Source organism: Gymnoscopelus braueri, assembly GCF_963280865.1.
Source record: "Gymnoscopelus braueri genome assembly, chromosome: 1".
Taxonomy (NCBI): domain Eukaryota; kingdom Metazoa; phylum Chordata; class Actinopteri; order Myctophiformes; family Myctophidae; genus Gymnoscopelus; species Gymnoscopelus braueri.
The window spans coordinates 25,050,606-25,077,323 of record NC_137603.1 but is presented as its reverse complement, the minus strand read 5'-3'; the positions used below and the strand labels follow the sequence as shown (position 1 = coordinate 25,077,323).

The 26,718-nt window shown below is 42.4% G+C and overlaps 1 protein-coding gene across 12 annotated transcripts in view; it reads right to left on the bottom strand.

Annotated features, from left to right (window-relative positions):
• Positions 1 to 25,929, bottom strand: part of tjp1a (tight junction protein 1a) — a 137,716-nt gene extending 111,787 nt beyond the window's left edge. For 6 of the 12 annotated variants that reach the window (XM_080435876.1, XM_080435877.1, XM_080435868.1 and 3 more), the window contains exons 1-2: positions 25,686 to 25,927; positions 4,654 to 4,864 (exon numbers count right to left, since the gene is read on the bottom strand). In XM_080435876.1, the coding sequence (XP_080292002.1) occupies positions 4,654 to 4,864; positions 25,686 to 25,777 (303 nt within the window). In that variant the 5' untranslated portion in view covers positions 25,778 to 25,927. Of the gene's footprint in view, positions 1 to 4,653; positions 4,865 to 25,685 lie in introns of all 12 variants that reach the window. The other 6 variants (XM_080435867.1, XM_080435875.1, XM_080435874.1 and 3 more) reach the window with 3 other exon arrangements.
• Between the last annotated feature and the right edge of the window lie 789 nt (positions 25,930 to 26,718).

Here is a 26,718-nt window from a genome sequence, read left to right as displayed (position 1 = left end):
GATATCGTATCGTGAGATACCCATATCGTCCCACCCCTAGAATATTCCCAAGGGAGAGAGAGTGGTGATTGGAGCAGACCTCCATGGGCATGTGGGGGAAGGAAACAAGAGGGGATGAGGAGGTGATGGTTGGGCAGGTATGGGGTTAAAGAGAGAAACATACAGGGACAGATGGTGATAGATTTTGCAAAAAGGATGGAAATGACCGTGGTAAACACCTTTTTCAAGAAGAGGGAGGAACACAGAAGTAGGAGCACGCAGGTGGACTATATCTTGGGGCTAGCTTGGGGCTAGCTTGATGATCCGCTCTGGTGACCTTGATGGGAATTAGCCAAAAGAAGAAGAGTCTCGGGACTGACCAATTTTAGTCTCTGTGGTGCGCCTAGAACTGGCATGGCGTAATTCTTGCAATAAGTATATACACAAACACACAAAAACAACCATTCACGCTGCAGATAGCTTTCAACGTGGTTGCTTTTCAGGTAGGATAAATGCAGGTAGACTGTAATTGTGGCCCCGCTGTGCCTTCAGAAGACAGCATGAGGGGAATGAGTTATAAGGTGATTGTAGAGAACTCCTACTATGGAGGAGAAATATATTCATCTAATCTGAACACTCTGCACCCCGCTGTCACACCATTCACTCATCTCTCATAAAACCTCTCTGTGTCATAACCTCCCCTCACCGGGGCCATTCATCACCACACTATCCTCTAATCTCTCCTGTTCTCTCCCCCTGTCTCACTCTTTCTGTCTCTCTCTCTCTCTCTCTATCTCTCTCTCTCAGCTATTATCTCATCAGTAATTCCACCCATGCCCACCCACGAAAAAGAGAAGGGAGAGCTGTCTCACAGTACAAACAGTATTACAGTACACAGTAAAAAAAACGGAATGTAACCCTGAGAGTTTAGACATTGAGCATTACAGGTCCCTTTTGTATACCCTTTTATACACTTAACACTCCGGATTTTGCTATGTTGAAGTCTCTCCTCTGCCTTCGGCATGATGGTATGGCTTGGCGTGCAATGGTGGACCACCTGCCGTGAACAGAGGTTCATTATGTAATTATGTAATAGCTGCTACATGGCAAACATAAAGCAGCCTACAGCCGATTGGAGCTGTTTTAGTTATTCATTTCGACATGGGGAGAAAGGAGGTTGTAGGGTGGAGGAGTTTATTCCTGAATCCTGTGATTTTTTATCCACATACACACACACAGGTGTCACCAAAGCAGGGTGTGATCAAGGCATCTTCCACGATTAGCAGAATCTTCTCATGGCCACGCACGCACGCACGCACGCACGCACGCACGCACGCACGCACGCACGCACGCACGCACGCACGCACGCACGCACGCACGCACGCACGCACGCGTACAGTACGTACGCACAAACGCACAAACATACTGGGTAGATCAGTGGTTCTCAAACATTTTCATGTCAAAGACCCTCAAATTGATATGTATTCGGCCACGGACCCCTATCTGAAAATATTTTGTGCCATGGACCCCCATACAAGATTTGGGTTATTAAAATATTTCAAAAATATAATATAATATATAACAGCCAATCTACATCTTGTGAGCTTGTAGATCAGCTATTTTCAAATGGCCGATGTATATAGTGGTTAAACTGATTTTGATGCTATATTAACTTATTTTCCTGGGGACCCCCATGGAACCCCCTCAAGGACCCCTGGGGGTCCCCGAACCCCACTTTGAGAACCACAGGGATGGATGAACCTATGACATTGTTCTAAGGTATCGATCAGTTTGCTCCAGGGTGAAGCCCACGTTGGCAGCTGCCTTACATTAGAAGACAAATAGAGGAGTCATCAGTCTATTGAATAATTAATTGCTGCAAATCCCAGGGGATGGCTTTTGTTTTTTTTAAATCTTTTTTTCTTGTACAAAAATAGCTGCAGTTGTGGAGTAGATGATAATTTCCTCCATGTATTATTCATGCTAGACCTACGGCCATGGACCTCGGACAATGTGACGGGGGGAGGGGGGGTTGTATGCCAATGTTTGCGGGTGAAATCTATGTGATATCGATGCAATGCGTGACTGCTATTCTCTCACACAGAGGGACCTGTGGCCTGGTCTGAAATGTGGACACGCACAGAGGTGGACAGTGACTAAGTACGTTCATATGTGGGAGCACATGACAGCAATGCATTGATATTAAAAAGGAAATGAACTTCATCATTTGTACTTTTGAATACTTGAGTATTTACTTTGTCCACCACTGACTGTGTGTTCCAAATACTGCCTATATCACTGCCTTATAAAGACGGATTGTACTTCTGAAAGAATCCTTGAGTATCTTCTCTCAGGGCTGGCAGTTTTTTGTTGCTGCTGAAGACGGGACGCCGCCACAGTGACTACCCCCCCCCCCCCTCTCTCTCTCTATCCCTACAGGCTGATTTATACTTTGTTGCGCACCAGTCGTTGCACAACGAAAATAGCCGGGTCTCCAAGCTCCCAATGCGCCACGCTGCGATGCGTTGTGAGCTTGTAGATCGGCTATTTTGCGGGGCACGACATGTCACGCAACTGAGTATAAATCAGGCATTAGAGGAGTACTCTACAGTGACAGCATATTCACTGAAGCGTCCACATAAATCTGTGATCCATATTTAATGTTGGCAGACAGATGTCTACCCCTCTCCTCTCCTCTCCTCTCCTCTCCTTCCATCTCTCTTACAGCGTTACAGTATTTAGGCTTAGGCCATACGGTATTTGCATACAGTACATGAAAGGTGCAGCAGAGATTGCACTGCAAATGGCGCTCGCAATCTGTGTGAAATTAAAGGAAGACTTACTGGGATACAATCAGTGAATAGGACTGTACTCTGTGCTCTTTTTTTCAATTGCACCATGAAGGATAAGAAAATATCATCATGGACAGTCCCTCGAAAAAAGCAGTAAGTGCTCAAAGGCCTCAGGTTATTAACATTTGAGCTCTAGTCTCATAAAAATGACGAGCTGACAGGGCACCCCAGTGGATCAGTGAGTATAAATAAGGCTGACCCCGGCTTGAATCCGGTCCTGAGGTGCTTTACTCCATGTCACCCCCTCCAGGCTTTTCTGTCTTTCTCTCACTGTAATCTACAGTATCTGAAATGTAAAGCCAAAAATAAATCTTAAAAATAAATACTGACAAGCTGACAAGAAGCTTCACGCCAGCAGTCAGTCACACCCGGGACGGGTGGGGAGGGAAATGAGTGTGTACGCGCGTCCGTGCATTTCTTGTGCGTGTCTATGTGTGCGTGTATACTTTATATTTTGCAGTTCACTCAGGTTTGCCAGGCTGTACTGTGTCACCTCAGAGTTTGTCCATCATCGTCACTGTGGCCCACAACCTTCTCCTCTCGTCTCCATCAATAATTGATTGATTCCGGCCCTGTGAACTACAGTTCCGTAGCGATGTGGCCTTTTTCTAAATGTAGTAATGAGTCCTTCCCTCGCTCTGACAACAGAGCACACACAGCAGACCTTGCACTATTTGGGTCCACAAAAATACTCAATAACACACACACACACACGTGCACGCACACACACGTGTGCACACACACACACACACACACACACACACACACACACACACACACACACACACACACACACACACACGCGCGCGCACACACACACACACACACACACACACACACGCACACGCACACGCACACGCACACACACACACACACACACACACACACACAGCAACGACATGCTCCTTAGTGAGTGCGCGGACTGCCTCACGTGACTCTCCTCTCTCTGCCCTTGGTTTCCTGTCTCTTTGCACTGATGCAAAGCATAAAAATGCCCCCCAAATGTCTTGTAATTGTAGTTACCAACACAGCTTAGATGCCACTTTCTTTCATAGAATTCAAAGCTCCAACCAAAGTCAGACAATAATTACACAATACACAGAAAAAAGAGAACGCTTTGCTTGCAAAAACTCCACAGAGTGTGGCCGTCTTCTAATTGTGTTGTTTACTGTTTGTGTACTGCGAATGTACAGGTTCGGGGTAGGCTGCCCTAGCGCGTCTGATATCTGGTCTAGAGGGGCGGGTTCAAAATAGAATCCGCCGGATCCCATTGGTTCACCGATCTGTGCTCCCGCCCCCACGCCCCTCCTCCTCCACAATGTGCAGCATTGAGAGCCCTGACGTCACAACATTTGGAGCGACGCCCACTGCACTCTGGTTGGTTGGGGAAATCACCCACTTCCTATGCCAGGAACGTAAACAGGCTGGTCCAGGCTCTTATTTTTGAGCAAAACGCGAAGGAAAATAAAAGCCTGGAGATCGAGGCTAGGTTCGGGGTGACAAAGGGTGACAAACTCAACATCCGGGGACCCTGTTATTACGGATGTAGGTTAATCGATTAATCGAGAATTCGAATAGACACAAAATAACTCCAATAGATTTTAGAATATAATCAGATATAATCAACTAAATCCATTAGTCTGAATAACCATTTAACCCTGCATCATACTTTCTTGTGCAGAAATAGTGAAAATAGGTGATCTACAACTGCGAGCTTGTAGATCGGCTATAAAAAAAAGAAAAGAAGAAGGCAAAAGCTTTAAATAATCGTGATATTAATTTGAAGTCATATCGCCCAGCCCTAATCACTCTATAATCTTACATTGGAGTCGAGCAGGTCGATGCTGTCCAGGCTCTTGCTACGGTGAATGCGGCCTTTGATGCGGCGGAGAGACGGCTTCCCCTGGCTCATGGGCAGCGAGAGGGTGGAGGAGGCGGCCATTGCCATAGCACCAGCACCACCCGTAGCACCTGTTTCTCCAGCTGAATCCCCAGCAGCATCTTTAGTGGTCTCATCTTCATCTGTGGGCACCCTGCAATAGAGGTACAGAGAGAGAGAAAAAACCTGCTTTAGTATGGATGGATGGAGACGCTCACTCTGACAAAGCAAATGGCACATACTTTCGCTAGGAACATTTTATTGCAGTAATAGCCTAGGTTTTTTAGTGACAAAGCAAATGCCGGTTTCCTTTTTTAGTGACAAAGCAAATGTCGGTTTCCTTCTATAGCACTTGGTTGCAACACTTTTTTGGTGACAAAGCAAATGGCACATACTTTCGCTAGGAACATTTTATTGTAGTAATATCCTAGGTTACATGGGCAAAAGCCTAATAAAGGGTGTGTTGGAGCATAGCGGTGTGCAGACTCGGTTTCCTTCTATAGCACTTGGTTGCAACACTTTTTTAGTTTCTGTTCCATATTCACTGACTGAAATATTACAGAGCTGCCCATTCTTATTTACAGTGCAAAGATACAGGGTTATATTTGGTTATATTAACACACTTTTTATGAGATTGTACAAATGGTAGAAACAAGTTTGACGGTCCATCGACTGATGTTCCAAGATTTAGTAGACATCTGTTAATACCACGCCATAGACTAGCCTTACTATAAAGTGTAGTTTCATAATCTTTGAACAAACGATAGATTATTTAATTATTTTTATTTATTTTAGTCAACTAATACAAGTATGTTTAAACTTAGTAGCTTACGAAACAAAAATATTAATTTCCATGAGATTACAAAACCTTGACCATCTCCAGCCAATCACGAAACTATTCTGACGTTGGTACCACTTTTCCTCTTGTTTGCCATCACTGCTCAAGCTCAAGCCGCCTACTCGAAACTAGTTACCAGTGTTACTAGTGAAATTGTAGTTCTTGTGCATTTTGCACCATTAGGTACTCTTGTATCCATTCCTTTTTCTCATTTATCAAACTTTTGATCTAATTTAATTATGTTCAACTCATCAAATTTCATACAAATAAATCTAATAAGTGAAACAGTACAAACCCAGCAACCTTGTAAAAAAAAATCACACCCAGTGTGAAGTGGGCGGTGTGGTCATTACAGTGGTCATCACAGTGATGGAAGCTCACTTTAAAAAAAATGGATTTTTTGAAGTGCATAGTCCTATTTATAGGTTATTAATGTCATCATGTGTCTCGCTAGCCAATCACAGTGCTGAATAGAGTCAGCCAATAGAGTCAGCCAATCACAGTACAGCTAGGGGTGTACTAATGAGCCAATCACAGTACAGAGAATGAGGTGTCCCAACCCCACTTATAGGGGCGGCTACACCGCCCAAAAATAAACAAAGAGGCACCATCAAATAAGTCCCTTGTGGTCTCAGAATTATCAAATGACTGCCCAGGACTATAGCCATACTTTTTCCAAATAGCAGTGAACAAAGCATACACTGTCAGACTCTGACTAAGAGGGGACAGAGGACATAAAGATGCCTAGAGGTGTGTAGAGGGACGTAACTTTCAACTTTAGTCTTATTTTTAAAGGACACCCGCCCCTGTCGGGTGTAGTGGCATTCAAGGCGAGTGTGAGTAATTGGGTTGAATGTCAGCATGTAGCCTGCGGTGGAAGTGTAGGTATGGAGCATCTGCTGGTGTTCCATTATATAATCCTGATTTTCTACTTAGCTCGTTGTACGACCGGAGTTGCTCCCGAAAAATAGCCGATCTACAAGCTCACAGACGCATGCATTGTGAGGTTGTAGATCAGCTATTTGTGGGGAACAACAACATCATACGACGGAGCATAAAATAAACCTATTGTTTTACTGTACACGTACAGTAGTGTACAGACATAACACATGCATGCTCAAAGCTCATTTCAATGCTGACAGGTCAGTCAAGCCTTATATCGTTGCTTTTGGATGGAAACCTTGTATGTACAAAACTGTTACTTGTCAGAAAATGAAAACACAAAAACAATTACTCCACATCATGGAGGATATGAAAAGGAGGATGCTCTATTTTGTAGTAAGCACGACTAGTAGACATGACATGGAGTCTAATAATGTAGCGGCTTTCCAGTCCAATTATTAGCTATCGATAGGAAGATAGGTGTCAAGTTCACGAACGAAGCCATACAAATCGCAAAGTGGTGTTCAGCTAGCATACAAATCATCTTCAGTGACGTTTCGTTTAACCCTATTTTAGACCTGGGCCATTCGAAAATAGCCTGTCTACAAGCTCAGAATGTCAGCTTTCAGCACTTTGAGCTTGTATTATGGTGGTGACATGAAAATGTTTGAGAACCACTGCTCTAACTGGTCTACAGACATACAAACAAAACCTGTTCTAACAAACAAACATACAGCTAAGCGATGGTGATGACAATGCTGGAAGCAAAACTTTCACTTCTTTTTACAGAGCAGACATTAGTCTACTAATGAGACTAATAACAAATTAGCATATAATAATTAAGGGAAAATGTCTACTGACACTGTCGCTAGTAAAATAAAAGTGGTTCTAAAAAATATTTGTGCCAAGGATCACCAAATTGATATATTTGGCTCTTCAGGGACCCCCAGAAGAGAAGATTTGTATTAACAAAAAAAAAAAATGTTCAAAAATAGCAGATGTACAAGCTGGCAGCACGGCACGAAGTGACTCGCTGTGAGCTTGTATATCTGCTATTTTTGAATACCAGTAGCCAACATATAAATGGATAAAGTGGTTAAAATTATTGTCATGCTATATTAATTGTTTTTACTGGGGACCCCCTGGAACCTCCCCAAGGACCCCTTGGGGTCCCCGGACCCCACTTTGATAACCACCGGTCTATGGGAATTTGGCTATAGCAAAATGCTTTGGGCGAGATTTGGCAACACTTCACATTTTCCTTTAGGTGGTCATTAAAACAAGTTCTTAATTGGGTCATCAGCAAGAAAAAAACCTGCTCATGAATATTATGAATGAATGTGGGTCTTGTTTACCCTCTGCCACATGTGACTGCCTCAAAACAAAGGCTGTTGTGTCACTGGCATCCGGTGTGAGATTTACAGTAGAGAGAGACCAGTGGTGGAAGAAGTTCTACTTAAAGGAGGAGTTTACCCAAAAATTACTTATTTTCTATCAATTACACACCCCATGAAGCCTTGATTTCATGGATTTATTTTTGTTTTTGTGGTATTCCTCCTAAAACAATAATTTGATGACCGTGTGTATTTCCTGTAGGAGACACAAATAATCAATTTGTGTCTCCTCCCGGATACATTAGCCAGTAGGAGACGGGAATCAAATTATTAGCTTAGGAATGCGACAAAAACAAAAAAGAATCCATGGATTCAAGGCTTCATAGGGTGTGCAATTGATAGAAAATAAGTCATTTTCTGGATGAACTCCTCCTTTAAGTAAAAGTAGCAATACCACATAACAACAATATAAAAATGTATTGCAAGTGAAAGGCCTCTATTCAAAATATATTTTTTATAAAAACACAAAAGTATTGGCATCAAAATACACTTAAATCTTCCAAAATCTTTCAAAAATAGCAGATCTATAAGCTCACATCGCGACGCGTTGTGAGCTTGTAGATCGTCTATTTTCAGTATAAAATGTTCAGTATAAAAAAGGTCTTAATCAAAATCTGAAAAGTAACTCGGAACTTAAGTTTTCAAATAATTGTAGTGGAGTAAAACATACAATATTTGCCTCTTGAGATGTAGTGGAATAGAAGTATCAAGTATCAAAAATGGAAATCCTTAAGAAAAGTAAGAGTACCTTAGAATTGGTACAGTACTTGAGTAAACGTAGTAACTGTCCACCACTGAGAGAGACTAGACAGTATGAACTTGTAGTAAAACATGCTCTAATGCTTGTCTGTAATGGTGTTTGACATGGGTACAAACAGGCCCTTTGTTTTACAGCACACCAAATGCTGGGAATAGCATTGAGTGCTTTGGTGACATTAATGCAATACAATAACGCTGACTAGGGGCACATGTCACTTCAGCTGGCTGATCACTTATTCAGGTATTTGTCACGTGATGTATTAAAGCACTTTGCACCTCAGGCACGGCATTTAGGCCTCAGGTTATGTCAATAACTGTTTGTTGTCTTCTCTTTTATGACCATTAAACAGAATTGATTACAAAATGGGGTCTATTGAGGGGAGGTTCAATAAAAACTATTATCAAGGTAACGTTCTACTAGCTTCCTTTTTTTTCACCTGAAAATGTTGTTCTTTCTTTAGATTCCACTGTTCCCTTTCTAACCACTTAAACCCTATTACCGTATATAGATTTAGTGAACCGGACTTGAGTTGTCTCTGTAGAGATTCTTCGTTGCGATGCGTTGTGAGCTTGTAGATCTGCTATTTTTGGCTGAGGTTCAAGTGGTTAATCCCAGCACATATCACACTGTTTACAGTGAAACAACAAACTGTGACAAGGCACATCAATGGCAGCGTAGTGTGTGGGTGTGTAAACACCACTGCACCTCTGCATTCTGTCTCAGCAGCATGGCTTTCATTTCAGAGGATCAGCCAGCCGATCTGTTTCCTATCTCCTTTGATTCATAACAGACAAGCACATTATTCATGTGTATTTGCTGCTCTGGATGTTCCAGTGATGAAATGTGGTCCCTGGGCTCCTATCCCACAACCTCGTCCAGTGATTCTCAACCTTTTCAACCAAATAGACCTGTAAGTCATTTTGGTTCCATTTGTACACCCTTGATATTACAAACCTGTAATAGCTCATTTAGCTGGGGACCCCCTGACTCCCAGGACCTCATGTTGAGAACCAGTGAGATAACATATGGTCAATTCCCATGCAATGGATTTACACACAAAAACAGGAGACAAGCCAGAAAGCTACCACAGCCATACTATTTTCCTGATAACTGGGAGAGTAAATATAATCTCAGTTCTGAGTGAAAATTTGGCCTTTGGTGTTTTTCATATAAAAATGTTAAAGCTGCAGTAACGGAACTAATTACTGTAATGTATTTGACAGAATACTGCTGATGAAATCCACTGTAACCTAATGACAATAGAATATTAGTCCTTTAATATTATGGGAAGCTCTTCAGGCACTATTGAAGAGGGAAATTATATCAGATAAAAAAGCATACCGACTATGGAAAAATTTAAATTGGATTAATTATTTTTGGAAAAAAGTGGAGAGGGACCTAATGTTTTTTTAAGACATTTTTACCTAGAGAACAATTAAAAGTAGAATAGATACAATACACGTGTATGTAGTATACAAGGTAGTGTACAAGCATCTTCATTTCTTTATAGTTACCACGCACTTTATAAACGGTGTGCACCGGAAAATAGGGCTCCCCCAAAGCCAGTGTGCAATTTAACCCTGACAAAAACAAAGCAATGAGAAGAAACACAAAGCATTAAGTCTAGTCACAGGAAAAGTTCATGAATATTATATGAGGATATGGCTAAAAATAAAGACTCAGGATTTTCACAGTCAGCAGCCAAGAATTACTGATGACCTCATCGTGGCACCGTATTATAGCCAAGTGCAAATAATACATCAAACGCATCCTTAACCACTTGAACCCTCTATTCCTAGTAAAACGGAGTTGCAACTGTACTTGGTGTGCTCTTTTTTTCCCTCCCCACCAAATATCTTCGCTGAAAATAGCCGATCTACAAGCTCACAATGGGGTGCGTTGTGATGCATTGTGAGATTGTAGATCTGCTATTGTCTGCGAATGTTCCCCCCAGAATAGGGATGCTGGGGCTCAAGTGGTTAACCTCAGAACCCGTGTTCCAAAAAGCTGAAAGCGATTGTCTCTGTTCCAGACCAGATTGTTCACTTGGCTTTTACTTCATCTGACATTAGACACATTAAAGATCCAGCAATAATATACTGAGTCACATAAAAGTCCAACAATAACAAATAGGACCACACATTTTTAGAGACAGATTTGGGCATTTTTCTGTTTGCAAAAAGCTGTCTTGTGTATTAGACAATTGGATTATATGGACAACCTATGATAGACAACATCCAAATCTAATTATTAGGAAACTTGCTAATCATTCAAACTAGAGTTGTTCCAGTATCGGAAAAGCTGCTGATACTGCCTAAAATGCTGGTATCTGTATTGGCAAGTATACCAATCCGTTACCACGAAATGTATCACATGATATTTCATTTACAGTAAACTATTTTGTATTTTGAATGCTTCAGTTGATGTTGCACTACTGTTCTATACTCTTACTGTGCTATTTACGTGATTATTTTACTAACTTGCAGCTGTACTTTGAATAATGGATTTGTTATGTATTCCTAGATTTCTTTATTACATTGGTATCGGATCGGTACTCTGTATCGACCGATACACAAGTTGTGAGTATCGGAATCGGATCGGAACACCCCATGCTGTAGAGTCTCCTCTACAGCATGGATATGACCTGTGTGAGCAGTCAGTGAAAACTGAGCCTTCACAGCTTGTTCCTTCACTTGACATTGATGCGACACAAGAGTCAGTCATGTAAAGTGAAGCTTAGCTAACTATGTATTAATATGCAGGAGTTTTTGATTAACATAATGTTCATTCCTGTCCCCTGTGCAGAACAGTTTATCAATATCAAAAGAACTGTATGTTTAAAGATTAAGCTGTAATGGCCAGTGAGCCAGCAAAAGCAAGTCTGGTTATTGTGCGTTAAAGCCAGGGTCAACAGTAGCTTGCAGCATCTTCCTCTTACTGAGCCCTATGAGGTATTGGGCTGTGACAGCTCCTCAGCGCACAGTGTGCACTTTGCAGAACAATGGTCTCCACTTAGCAAAGACGACAGCGGTAAGAGCAGGTGTGTCTGATCCCTGACACCTCTCTGACAAAGCACGCAAAGCTCCTGGAGGAGGGGACGAACACTAGGCGAACACCAGGCAAACACCAGGCACACATTTCAGACAAAAGCATACGGTACATTTTGTACTGTACATGGACTACTGGGGTGGACACTAATGCACCAGGACGGTTGCCCATATGTAGGTTAACTGCTGATAGATGGTGATACTGCTGGTATATTGCTCATTTTACTTTCTTTCTGTTGATTGACTACATGTATTATACAGCTGGCTGGCAATGTACATATACTGTACCACCGTCCACTGTCAATAATCTTAATATATCCATTTATTAAACAAATGTTAATGTTCAAAATACTGGTGATAGATAATACGGTACTTATGCCCATATTATATTTATATTTATTTCGTTAACCCAGTCAGTCAGACTTTTGAGCCTACCTATTTGTCTCTATTATATCTTTACTCTTATTTTAGTGTATCTTAGCGTATCTCCCTTGTACCTACTTACTGCGGTGCAGAGCCTTTTATTAGAGAGTTATGCCACCTCCGTTCACTTCATCAGGCCAGGTCTTCTACAGAGGCTTCTATTGGCGAATAGTGACAAAGCCCTGAACCGGAGGTTTAAGGAATGCACTGGAGTCTATGAGCGTATGTCACTATTTTGAGTTACATGAACCACGTGACCAGCACTGTTTTCTGCCCCCGGGTTAGGCGTAACTCTCTAATAAATGGCTCTGCTGCGGTGCTGTGTCGACACCTGAATTTCCCCATGGGGATCAATAAAGGTCAACCTACTTATGTACTTACATGCTAATATGCAATGCATGCACACACATACACAGGCGTGACATGTTGGGTGCGTTCGGAAATGCGCACCGAGAGCGCACTCACGTATTAGTTTGTATTGGCCAGTGCGCTCAGTGCTATATATCCAAACGCACCCAATTGTCTTAGAGAGGAAAATAACTAAGTCGATTGTAATGGTGCCAGTAGAGGGGTAGAGACAGTCAGAGTCAGAATCAAAGACAGAGAGAAAGTCCAAAGTAGTGGTGAATAAAGAGCATCATGGGAGCAGTTTTAACATATGGTTTAGACATCCTACTGATTGCAGTGCAGCTGGACGTAACGAGCATGCATCATTCTGCTCTGGGCCCAAGCATCACACTCCAGGGGAAACAAGAACAACATGACATATTCCATTTTGTCTCTAATTAACTTTGAAATACACCTCGTAACCCCCCCCCCCACACACACACACACGCACACACACACGCGCACACGCGCACACACACACACACACACACACACACACACGCACACAGAAAACTGTGTAAAAACACTATTAATGTCTCACATGATGTTCGAAAACAGTGGTTTTAAAAGTGTGGTCCGTATATATATATATATATATATATATATATATACACACATATACATATACACATACACACACATACACATACACACATACATACATACATACATACATACATACATACATACATACATACATACATACATACATACATACATATATACATATATACATATATACATATATACATATATACATATATACATATATACATATATACATATATACATACATACATACATACATACATACAAATGTACGAATTAATTTCACAATAGAGGGGGACATAGCCATCGTCTATGGCTACTTGGGGGTCTATGACTATGGTCTATGGCTACTTGGGGGTCCCTGTCATGGAAAAGTTTGGGTCTAAAAATGTATCATTGCATGGTGTTGAGAGAAATCAGTGTGAAAAGGAGAAGCGTGTGATTAATTGCAGGTATCAGGGAGAGTGAAAACCCTGGTGACAGCCACCTGGGTGGTGAAGGATTGAACTCTTCCCTGATAAAGGGAGGTGGACCAGACAAAACCCGACAGATGGACAGACCGAGAGATTAGGCATTTAGATGTGTATCAAACAAGGCAAGCCACCGGTCACATCCGACTACTGTCTGACTCCTGTGGAGATGATGCACGATCGGCCTGCATTAGGCATTAGGCATCTAAATCACTCGCTGGTTCCAAAGCACAGACAGCACACAGACGCATACAAAAAAAAAGCTAACACACAAACGCACACTGACAAACCTTGAAGCACATCAAATTGCATCTATTGGCAAAGAAGATGGATATACAGTACTAGCTAATATCACAGGTCCTGCCTTTCAATACTGGGCTTTAAATACTGTACATGCTGCTACAATTATTCTCAGTTCATTGTTATTATGTGTGTGAAGTGAACTGTGAACTCATCCAATACGGAAGGGAAAGTCATTAAGAAATATGTATGTATAGTGGTGGAAAGTAACTAAGTACATTTACTCAAGTACTGTACTTAAGTACAATTTTGAGGTATTTGTACTTCACTTGAGTATTTCCAATTTCCAATACTTTTACTTCTACTCCACTACATCTCAGAGGCAAATATTGTACTTTTACTCCACAACAATTATTTGAAAACTTTAGTTACTAGTTACTTTTCAGATATAAACTATGATATAATGAAACATACATTAACCACTTTAGCCCTATTTTATACATAGGCTATTTGAAAATAGCAGATCTACAAGCTCACAACGCGTCGCATCGCGACGCGTTGTGAGCTTGTAGATCGGCTATTTTCAAATATTTAGTACTTTTACTTTTGGTACTTTAAGTACATTTTGATGCCAATACTTTTGTACTTTTACTCAATTTGGATTTTTACTTGTAACAGAGTATTTTTATATTGCAGTATTGGTACTTTTACTTAAGTACAGAATTTGAGTACTTTTTCCACCACTGTAAAACAAAAGCATAGTGAGGAAAAGCCATTACAGTAGCTGTGGTACTCTATTGGTCCATGTTCACCAATATAAGTTTTGGGATTGTAAGCCACTGAACATCTGTTCTGCATCTGCAGGATATCCAAGGACACCTTGCTCTCCTAGTGTGCTTGCGGATCTGCTAATTAAAAAAAGAAAAGAGGGGAAAAAAAGGCTCTAACATTAAAATAAAAGCATAAATAGCTGATCTACAAGCTCAAACCCATCACTATGCAGCTATTTTCGGCCTTACAGTAAGTGGTTGATGTACAGAGAAGTGCACAGAGAAGTGCTGGCAGGCACCGTGCAGTGTGTGCACATTAACTACATCTACAGGACCTCTGAGATCTCTTGCTGGTCTTTGTTTATATCCAACAAAATCCATAAAATGTGATTAAGGTAATGCGTTAAAGAATGAGGACTGACAGATAGACTGTGGTAGAGAGTGAGAGCTGGGATTCTCTTACCTCATCCATTAGTGGAGCACTTATTTAGACTCTCTGAGTGAAAAACACGCAGTGTAATTAACTGGCCAGTGTCTAACATATTGGCAGGACAGAGATAAGAATAGAGTTCATGCCTGGGGTACTTGGCATGTGAATGTGTGTGTGAATGTGTGTGTGAATGGGTGAATGTAATGCACATTATAAAGCGCTTTGGATAAATGCACCATTTACCTCGACGGGTAGAAAATTGTCATGCAAACTTGCACGATAGATTTGGTTCCCTATGACAGAGCTTCTTAAAGTGGCGTCCGGGGACCCCCAGGGGTCCTTGGGAGTGTTGAAGCAAAATGAGTTAATATAGCATCTACATCGATTAAACTACTTTAACCATATTTACATTGGCTATTTGAACTTAGCAGATCTACGAGCTTCTAGATTATGCAATTTTCAAAACTAATCTTGAAAAAAAATTAAACATTTTGAATATTTTTTAACAATACAAATCTTGTATGGGGGGTGCTTGCTGGCACAAAATATTTTCAGATGGGGGTCCGTGGCCAAATACATATTAATTTGGGGGTCCTTGACATGAAAAAGGTTGAGAAGCACTGCCTCAAGAGACAAAAGTGGATCCCCCTGCATGCCACGGCATCCTGCTCTATTTGTGGGCATGTGGTGATGGATGCCATCTTGTCAGCCTCTTGTGAGACCTTGACATCCTCGAGTCACTGGTGGCCGAGAGCGTCTGACTCAGCAGATTCTAAAAGTCACTGCCCTTTCGTCTGGGTCTGACTGGCATGAGTGTCTGACCTCTGTTGCCCTCACGGTTACCAACAAGCTTTTAAACTTCTAGCCCAGTCCATACAGTATATACTGTAGCATCAGCGCTATTTTAATTCTTACTTACAGCAGTGGCTCTCAAACGTTTTCATTTCAAGGATCCCCAGTTTGATACTGATTAAGCCACGGACCACAGTTTGATACCATTTCGATCTCGGAGACTGGGACCCTAATCTACACTGTAAAATGCTCATTGTTAATTTAACTCTGAGAGTTACAGACCTGTAAGTTAGTTTCTTTTTTTAGTTAGTTTCTTTTTTTTAAATAATTTTTATCCCTCGATTTTTGCAACCCTTTTTTTCACCCTGGTGCCAATTTGCTAAATGATCCTGGGCACTACACTCCCCCCACCAGCCTAGGGAGGCCAGGGCCGAGCTCATGCCTCCTTCAATGCATGAGAGCTAACTGACCTTCTTGTCACCTGACAGGAGAGAGTTTCCCTGGTTGGACGTAGTGCGTGGAAGGAACACGTTATTCCAACCAGTTCCCTTCCCCTCCATCAGGCGCCCCGGCTGACCAGGGGGAGGCAGTATAGTGACCAGGATTACTACATGTTTTTGTGAGGGTATTAACTACCCTAGGAGACACGGGGAGAACATGCAAACTCCACACAGAGTAGGCCCTTTCGCCAACCCCACCTAGGGTATGGGCGCTGATGACGCGGAGGAGAAGACACGCCCCCAGCACCCACAGCGTCCCCGGCGGGAATCGAACCCAGGACCTTCTAGCTGTGAGGCTAGTTAGTTTCTAACTATCAATCATATAGCAGGGGACCCCCAGGACCCCAATGTGAGAACCACTGACCTACGGTGCAGTACATTGTTTGTATGGATGGGTGCAGGGTTACATTACAACAATCAATCAATCAATCAATCAACTTGATTGTCACAACACAATTACAGGTAACAGTGAGGTGAAACTCTTGTTTATGACGGCTTTCACGTTTGCAGCTCAAGGAGCAAAAGAAAACAAAATGAGCACAAAAAGCCTGAAAATAGCAGCATGTTAAGATCAGTATCTTGTCATTTAAAAAGGCCCTAAATCACATGTAGTGCATTCAATATAGTGCATGTCAATATCATGTTGCTTACTATCATACTGTAGCTTACTGTAAACACAATAGCAAGTGTTTTATGAATTAAGTTTAGACATAAAGTTAATAATCCCAAAATAAATCTAATCTTGTGGTCAGGTCATTGTGTTATATACTATATACTGTACTGTGGAACTTTGGTGGTGTTGTACAGCCAACAGGGCATGATTGCAATCATGCTTAATATATACTTTGTTGCACAACAGCGTCATATGCCGAAATTAGCCGAACTATGTAAATTTATATAGCGCTTTCATCCAAAGCGCTTTACATAGATTGTGCATTACATTCACCCATTCACACACCCATTCACACACACATTCATACACCGATGGTGGAGGAAACCATGCAAGGCACCAACCTGCTCATCGGGAGCAATTAGGGGTTCAGCGTCTTGCTCAAGGACACTTCGACAATAACTCTGGGGGTGTGCCCCAGCCCGGGCTCGAACTGGGAACCTTGCAGTTTCCAGTTCACTCTACCCGGCCACTCTACCCCCGAGCCACTGCCGCCCCATGTATGTACTGTACAAGACACGTTGTGAGCTTGTAATTTGTTCCTTCAGCATAACTCACCTGAGAGGAGATTACAACTGTTATCCCAAAGTAAGAACATGTCACTTACTAATGGACAGGAACGTTGAATAATAACACACATATATACACAAGAACATGTATGCATGTGAAATATGTTTTTTCCCCATGCTGCACGAACTGGTCACCACTGTACCTGCTGCTACTTTGTTTTATCCAGCCTTATGGCATCACATTATGCACACACCTGCATATGATGCTCATGTTCCTAAATAAAATGCACACACCTGCATATGATGCTCATGTTTCTAAACAAAATGCACACACCTGCATATGATGCTCATGTTCCTAAATAAAATGCACACACCTGCATATGATGCTCATGTTTCTAAACAAAATGCACACACCTGCATATGATGCTCATGTTTCTAAATAAAATGCACACACCTGCATATGATGCTCAGGTTCCTAATTAAAATGCACACACCTGCATATGATGCTCATGTTCCTAATTAAAATGCACACACCTGCATATGATGCTCAGGTTCCTAATTAAAATGCACACACCTGCATATGATGCTCATGTTCCTAAATAAAATGCACACACCTGCATATGATGCTAATGTTTGTAAAATAACATGTACACACCTGCATATAGTATGATGCTAATGGTAAATGGTAAATGGTGCATTTATATAGCGCTTTTATTCAAAGCGCTTTACATAGATTGTGCATAATAATAATAATAATAATAATTAGTTGCATTTTTATGGTATTCAAACTTACTCAAAGCGCTTTACAATGGTTTATTCATTCATACATTGGGAGGTGAGGCGGCGAACAGTCGACGCCAGCGTCCTCACTTTTCCCACATTCACACACCAATGGTGGCAAGCTAGCGCCGACCGACTCATTGGAGGCAATGTAGGGTTCAGTGTCTTGCCCAAGGACACTTCGACATGTGGACAGGAGGAGCCGGGATTTTAACCACCGACCCACGGATCATTGGACGACCTGCACTACCTCCTGAGCCACAGCCGCCTGCATTACATTCACCCATTCATACACCGATGGCGGAGGAAACCATGCAAGGCACCAACCTGCTCATCGGGAGCAATTCTGGGTTCAGTGTCTTGCTCAAGGACACTTGGACACTAACTCTGGGGGAGCCCGGAATCGAACTGGGAATGTGACGGTTCCCATTCGGCCGCTCTAACGGCCACTCTACCCGTGAGCCACTGCCGCCCCAGTGCAATGCTAATGTTTGTAAAATAACATGAACACAACTGCCTAATGATGCTAATGTTCTAAATATCATGTATATACCTGCTTTCATATATGCTATCTGTATATATGGGACTGTTTATATAGTTATTTGTTCTATTCAATCTGTTTTCTACAGTATCTCGTTCTCTTTGCTCTCACCCTAACTCTGGCCTCTCTCTTCTCACAGAATACTACAAAATGATGGATCGCGCACGATAAAAATAGGTTTCACCCACTGCTTTACACCTGTAAACCTGTGATGTGACTAAGTATTTAGTCACATCATATTCCCTAAGTATTTTAAAGCTGTCAACAGTCAGGTTTCAAGGTGGAATGACCAGGCCTTTGGACTGAGGAACAAGAAGAAATATGTGCGTGCGTGCGTGCGTGCGTGCGTGCGTGCGTGCGTGCGTGCGTGCGTGCGTGCGTGCGTGCGTGCGTGCGTGCGTGCGTGCGTGCGTGTGTCAGGGAGAGGGAGAGAGAGAGAGTTTTATTACTGATTAACGTGACATGACTAGTTCTCATCCCTGTGCTGGTCGCCTGCTGAGTTAACTAATGCACAGCCTTGTCAGTTTGGGTGAGATTACAAATTAGTTCCATCGACTGGTTAGCGAACCAAAACAGAGTGTGTGTGTGTGTGTGTGTGTGTGTGTGTGTGTGTGTGTGTGTGTGTGTGTGTGTGTGTGTGTGTGTGTGTGTGCGTGCGTGCGTGCGTGCGTGCGTGCGTGCGTGCGTGCGTGCGTGCGTGCGTGCGTGCGTGCGTGCGTGCGTGTGTATCGGGTGGCGCAGGGGTTGTGTGCGTGTGTAGGTTGTGTCTATGTTTGTGCGCACAGTATAATTCCCAGTGTTCATTTCAAACCCAAATAACACTGAGGACTTTTCTCTCTCTCTCTCTCTCTCTCTCTCTCTCTCTCTCTCTCTCTCTCTCTCTCTCTCTCTCTCTCTCTCTCTCTCTCTCTCTCTCTCTCTCTCTCTCTCTGTGCGTGCGTGCGTGTGCACATGCATGCCTGAGGTGGTTGTGACTTTATTATGATGAGTGTAGAAAGGCTGGTGGTTCACATTGAAAAGAAAGTTCTATTCTTGTCTCTCGTGTGAGGAGCAAAAAGGCCCAGGGATGTGTTTGTGGGGCTGGGGGGGTATGTGTGTGCCGTGGGGGTTGGGCAGATTGTAGTCCGGGTAGAGGGACATTGACTTTATGCATCATTAACCAGGTGGAGAGAGAGAGAGAACACCAGACGGAGTTGTCACTGTGTAGAGAGGAGCAGAGCAGAGTAGACATCTGGCAACACAATACAACAATACACAACAACACACATCTCACACGCTCAATAGTACTAGAGGATCCACAACTTCTGCACATTATGTACATACAGTAGCTACGGCTGGTTTAAAGATACATACTCAACTTAACCACATAAACTCTAGCGTCCATATTCTGGGGGCAAACATTTGGCGAAAATAGCCGATCTACAAGCTTGTTGTGAGCTTCTGGATCAGCTATTTTCGGTGAAGAGATTTGGTGTAGAGGGAAAAAGGAGTGGACCAATTTGGGGCCCTATCTTGGGCTAAGCTTTACCCGTTAGCCTTACCCGCTACCCGTGAATTACGCACAAGGCAGCTGGCACTGTCCCTAAACGGTATCTTACGGCCGCACTACCCGCTATACATTATGCCGACTCCGTTATTTGTGCCTGGATGTGTGCCTGTGGGCATGTGGTTGCGCCTTCCCTAGAATCTCCCTAAATCTTGCCCACACATGTTTGGGAAAGTGCATAGTGGATTCTAACACCCGCTATGCCAAATTCTTTTGGTAGAGCGTGCCTGCACAACGGCACATCATTCAGAGGCTCCCTTTCTCCCAGTGGTGTGTTCTATCGTGTTACGCTATATACATAGTATGACGCGCAGAATCTTTTGAAAAAAAGCGAAAATCACAAAAAAAATATTTTCTATATTTGGTTCAAATTGAACATACAAATTGTACTAAGATCCCCAGACCCAAGAACCCTACTCGGCAGTTTAAGCCATACTCTGCCAATTCTCAAGCGATTGTTAGAATTCAAAGTTCTCTATAATCTGTGAAGTGTCTATTTTCATTAGGTGTATAATCATGGTGTATATCATGTTTTTATTATGCCTCTATCAAACGATATGCAGAGAAAATCAAGTGTTGGGACTCGGGAGGCGAACAATTACGCAGTATGCACGCATGGCATGCTGATAGGCAATGAAAGACTCATGTTCCACTCACAATTTAGGTGGCATTTCAAATGCATTCCTTCATTATAAGATGATAGTCTATTCAAAGACAATGATTTGTGCCGCCCGTTGTGCATGATGCCATTCGCTCCGTTCAGTTTGATTAATCCATTGCGCAGGAAATAACGGATTACAATAATATAACATTCTCTATAATCAGTAACATGTGGGTGGTAATTGTGTTGATCAAATATGGTTTTATTCAACGGGGGAACACCCCTTGTCCCATGCTAAATCCCCAAATAGTGGGTTTAGCCACTCTTGGCCAAGATAGGGCCCAAAGTTTATAGGGACTCCGGTCAAGTAAGTTATGTACAGGGTTTAAGTGTTAAAAGGAGCATGGCGATGCTTTTACATGTTTTAGCACATGGACTACAAATAATGTATACTTTAGATTACTACTGATTTTTATGTTTTTGTTTTTTTCTTACCTTCTAGGAATCCCTTGATATCCTTTCATTAGAGTACAGCATGGAAATTAACTTGCAGAGACTTGAGATACTGTCGGTAATAATAACTAATAACCCTCCGCCACCTTACCTTTCTTTCTAGTCAAAGTTAAGTTATTGTTGCGTGGTAATGCATCTGAAAGCACAGACTGATTTTAAAAGCCAGGCCTTATCACCTGAACGATTGATTTTAGCATCATATTTATGGGCAGTATCCAACAAATAACAATTGTCCTGATAATAGACAGAGCAGCGTCCAGTAAAAGCATACAAATGTAGACATAACAGTACTATCATAACACAAGGAGAGCCCTGCATGTGACTATATAGACAAAGTAGATCTGGCTAAAGCCAACCTGTCAGTGTGGACCAGCGTGGTTACACTACCTCCACTTAATGTACACAACCATGTGCACTGTGGATATTAAAAGGCTTTTCCATGTCTCTTATTTGACACAACCCAGTGCATTTTCAAACACCTTATTCAAAACAGAAAATCAAATGTGCTACCAAAATTTGCATCTTTTCAATTTAATTAAGCCGAACACTTAATCATGCAGCTTTTTCTGCAACTGCACAAAACCCAACGCACTTAAGCCTATTAAAAGTGGTCGGAAGTGCATTGAAAAACTGACACACACACACGCACACGCACGCACACGCACACACACACACACACACACACACACACACACACACACAGTTGCACAGCTAAAAGTAAATAGTACTAAATGTGACACTGTCTGGCCCAGCCTCTCTCTCGTTAATATGTATGTCAGAAGTGATACAGTAATCTTGTTTTAATGCCTCCCCCCTTACCCCCCCCACACACACCATGACGCGGTGACCCCGGAACGGAACGCGCCACAGCTCTTAAGGGAGCCGTGTCAAAACAAAGTCACCGCACAGCGCCTTGCACAAGACAGACAGAAACCAACAGAGGATTCCTGTTTTCATTCTGCTCTTTTAATTAATACACACATTATGTACACTTTTATCGACCGTTCCCATATATACTGTACATTCCCCAGGAATCAGCTTCAGGCGTTCATTACAATAAACCAATAAGCCAATGCTTGTGGTTTTCACATTAAAGTAATGCCACTGAAGCTGGGGGGATTATGGCACATGCTTGATGTTAGCTACAGCACGTATGTGGATTACAGAAGGGGAGGCATTAAACATGCATAATGCATGGGGTCAGCCTACCTGTGGATTTATTGCTGAACTGCAAAGTCAATTTTTAAGATCACTGTATCCTAGGGGTGTCAAACTACGGATCCGGTCAGCAAAGGGGTCCTGCGGGATCATTTTGGTGCACTGAAAGCACCTTGCAGGAGTTTTTTTACAGTCAACAAGACAAAGTCATTCAATGCCCTCTCTGTAAGCAATAACATTTTTGGTTTGTGTGCTGATGATGCATCTTTGACTGTCACCGAAGAGTTTGTGGAGTGTTGAGATATTATGTAGGGTGCAACAGTTAATCAAACTAATGAATTTAATTGATTATAAAACAATAGATAATCAATCATTAAAAAAAAATCGATTAAAAATCAATCCATGTTTTGGGTAATGATAGGTGAAAAAAGTTAAAATAGCCGAACTACAAGTTCACAACGTGTCACATGTGACGGGTTGTGAGCTTGTAAATCTGCTATAAAATAGGGCTTAAGTGGTTGAGTTGTTGAAATTTAATTTTAATATAAAAAATGTGCTTCTCGATTATTCGATTACTCAAAAAAGACTAATCGATAGAATAATCAATAAGAAAATAATCAATAGTTGCAGCCCTAATTTTAATCAGCAAAGCAGCCTAGAAATGGACAATGCCTGTGTGGTAATCAATACGGTTAATTGTATTACAGTCAAGGGACTCAACTGGCAATTTGATGCTCTTCTGTCCAGAAATCATATCGGTCCACTGAGCAGAGGGGCAGTGTTCAAGTGTTTCTTTCAATTACGCTACGTATGGAAATTGGACTATTCATGATGACAAAGTTGTTCCAGGCAGTGCTAGAATTGTGTCAGTACTCCGTACAGAGTACCACGTTCTGCTGATATTTGCCCACCTGAGCAAACGTATTACTTATAATTACACCCCCACTGACGTGGGGGTGTGTTTGGAAACGTAGGGTGGTATTATTACGCTGACATGGCTTATACTTGGAATTGTCCGAGGCTTTGTGAAAAGTCAATAATGGTATCAAGTGCCTAACCTCAAAATGAACAAAAACATATTGTTTTCCTCAAATGAACCAAAAAGTCTTTCAGTACATTTGTAGATCATCAGGCTCCTGAGTAGAACCATAAAAACAGCACCATATGGACGCTCACTCTGTGGGTGCAATAGTTAATCGAACAAATCAATTTAATCGATTATAAGAAATAATAATCTAAATAAAATAATGGAAATTAGATGAAAAATCTATAAATAATCTATATGCGAGCTTGTATATGTGCTAATTTTGGCGAAGATATTTGGTGTACATAAAAAATGTGTACCAACTACCAAGTACAGTTGCAACTCAGGTCCGTTTCACTAAGTATACAATGTTTAAGTGGTTAAATAATCAAACTAGAGCATTGCAGGGTTTTCTGATATCCAATTCAACTCCATTTTATTATAGTGCCAAATCACAACAAGTTGTCTCAAGACACTTTACATACTGTATAGATCAGAGACCAGACATTGTCCCACCCTGAGCAAGCAAATATAAGATGAGGTTGACACCCCAAACCCTGAGCCCTGTTTTAACCACTTGAGCCCCCGCATCCCAGCAGAGATGATACAAGTCAACATGATATATAAGTCATCAAGCCTATTTTCACCATGTAAAAGGTTTGATCATTTCAGATAATTTAGTGACCAAATTATGGAGTTAATATGAAGTTGCTGAATAAAATAATACAAACAAGATACAGCACTAGACTAACCCATACACATGTCTACTCTGTTTACATACATGCCACAGTTAAATGTAAGTATTGTCTGGTATAAGCTATGAAGAACGCAGGGAGCAGGTGGTAAGTCTGGTTACAGCCGGCTGCGTGGTGAACAGTATGGATGGTTAATGAGATCAGACTTCAATATAGATGTAATTAGGTGGAAAGCCTGACATGTAAACACACACACACACACACACACACACACACACACACACACACACACACACACACACACACACACACACACACACACACACACACACACACACACACACACACACACACAAAGCAGTCATCCAACATTACTCCTACACACAATGGTCTAAAGAACACTTGCATGGAGCTACTGATTGGAGACAGCAATATATAACTACAGTATAGTGGCACAATACAGCATGATGGCTGTCCTACCAGTAAGCATTTTAACATACGTAGTTGTAGTAATGGTTTGAAGAATTACTGGGTGTTCCAGACAATACAGAATACAGAAGAAATGTTTTCAATGTGAATTCAGTTTTAGTTTTCAATGAATTCAGATGCCAGTGAAGACTACGATGTTGTTTGACCAAATCGTCTCTGTCAGGTGGAAACGGTTACAAAACATGTCGCTTTGCACCGCATTTCGAGCCTGTAGATTTTGTGTGACACTGTAGTATGATCAAGTAGGGCAATAATTTAAAAAGTTGAAATAATATGGAGATAAGAGGTTTCTGCCCGACAGCAACGAAATGTGCGTTGTGGTGAACACAACAGGTCTGTGACTGTTTGTTTGGCTTCCTCTCCCTCATCACTCAGCCTTGATAGTGCATCGTTAATACCACACAGGAGGAGATGAGGACAGACACAACACGGAGGAGACAAATGTGTTCATACAGCGCACACAGACAAACGCACACAGACACAAAGCACACTCCGCTCCCGCAGACATCACCACAGTCTGGCATTAAACAGTTCAGTACTGCTCAACAGAAAAAGCATGCGATAGGACTGGAACACTTCCGTAAACAGCTACTCAGACCAACTTAGCATGAGAGTGTGAGAGACAGAGAGACTGAAAGACAGAGAGAGACAGACAGAGAGAGAGAGAGAGAGAGACAGAGAGAGAGACAGAGAGAGAGATCCCTGTCCCTATCCTTTAGCAAAGCTAAAAAGCTAAATGTTCAGACCTGAAACACAGTGGCAATAGGGCTCGCTGCTCTTTTTATCTCTCGGACATGTTATGAGGCAGCAAAGTCTTACACAACAACATCCTCTCATCACTATCACCTCTCAGTCACACGTGTGCGCAGCATCCAAAGGTGTGCGCGCGCGTGTGCGCACACACACACACACACACACACACACACACACGCAGACATGTTTGAAGCGCGTCTCGCCTCCTACTCACCACAGCATCCTCTTAGTAGGGAGACAGTCTTTGTTGGAGGCTGTCACTCCCATGGCCATCTGCATCACCGTTATATATTTCTGGTACTTCATGTCTGTCCGCCACTACTTGCGCTTCTTCTAGGAATCCACAAAAAACACCACAGAACCAGCATAGGTGATCATTCATTGAAGTGTCTGTCTGTCTTGTCTGTCTGTTATTGTCCCCTGTCATCCACTGCCAGCAGTTACCGCTACATCAGCAGCACCAAAGCGCCATTTAAAGGTCTGACGGACGGACGGGGTGAGCGTTCCCCGAGGAGCTCAACAAAAGGTACCGCGCCGCCACAACCCATGTCTGCACTGACTACCTAATCCCATTACAGCTCAGAATAGATTGGCTAATCCATTGTTTTTGCCCGCTCAAGTGGCACTTCGCTGTGGGGCTAAGACGGACAGAGAGATAGAGAGAGACAGAGCCACGGAGAGGAACAAAACCCAAGCAGAGATCAGCCGCGCGACGCCAGCAGCGCCCAAACGTGTGTGAGGTAGGAAGGAGAGCGTGCGTGTGTTCAACGGGAGGAGACAGAGAGAGAGAGAGAGAGAGAGAGAGAGAGAGAGAGAGAGAGAGAGAGAGAGAGGGCGGGCAGGGGAGTGAGGGGGGTTGGTTTGAAGGTAGAGACAGAAACAGCAGGAGAGAGAGAGAGGGCAAGAGAGCGGAGGAGGAAGGCACATGTAACGGTCTGACAGGAGGAGTAGCCTACTTCTCGTCTCCACAATAAATCTCAGTATCTGTTGCGTGGGAAGGAAAACAATACACAATACATGTTTTTTCTTCTGAGTGTAAACGAGAAGATGAGTAATGTTCATCAGGCTTCATGAGGTCCTGCCTGGAGAAGAGAGGAGGGGGAGGGGAAGAAGATGTACTATACTATAGTAGAGACTGGAAAGGAGGAGGGGGGGGGTGTACTGGAGGAGGTCCAACATCAACATTCGACCCTGTTCAATTTTGATAACAATTTCAAGCCAAACATCTTATCTAATATAAATAAATA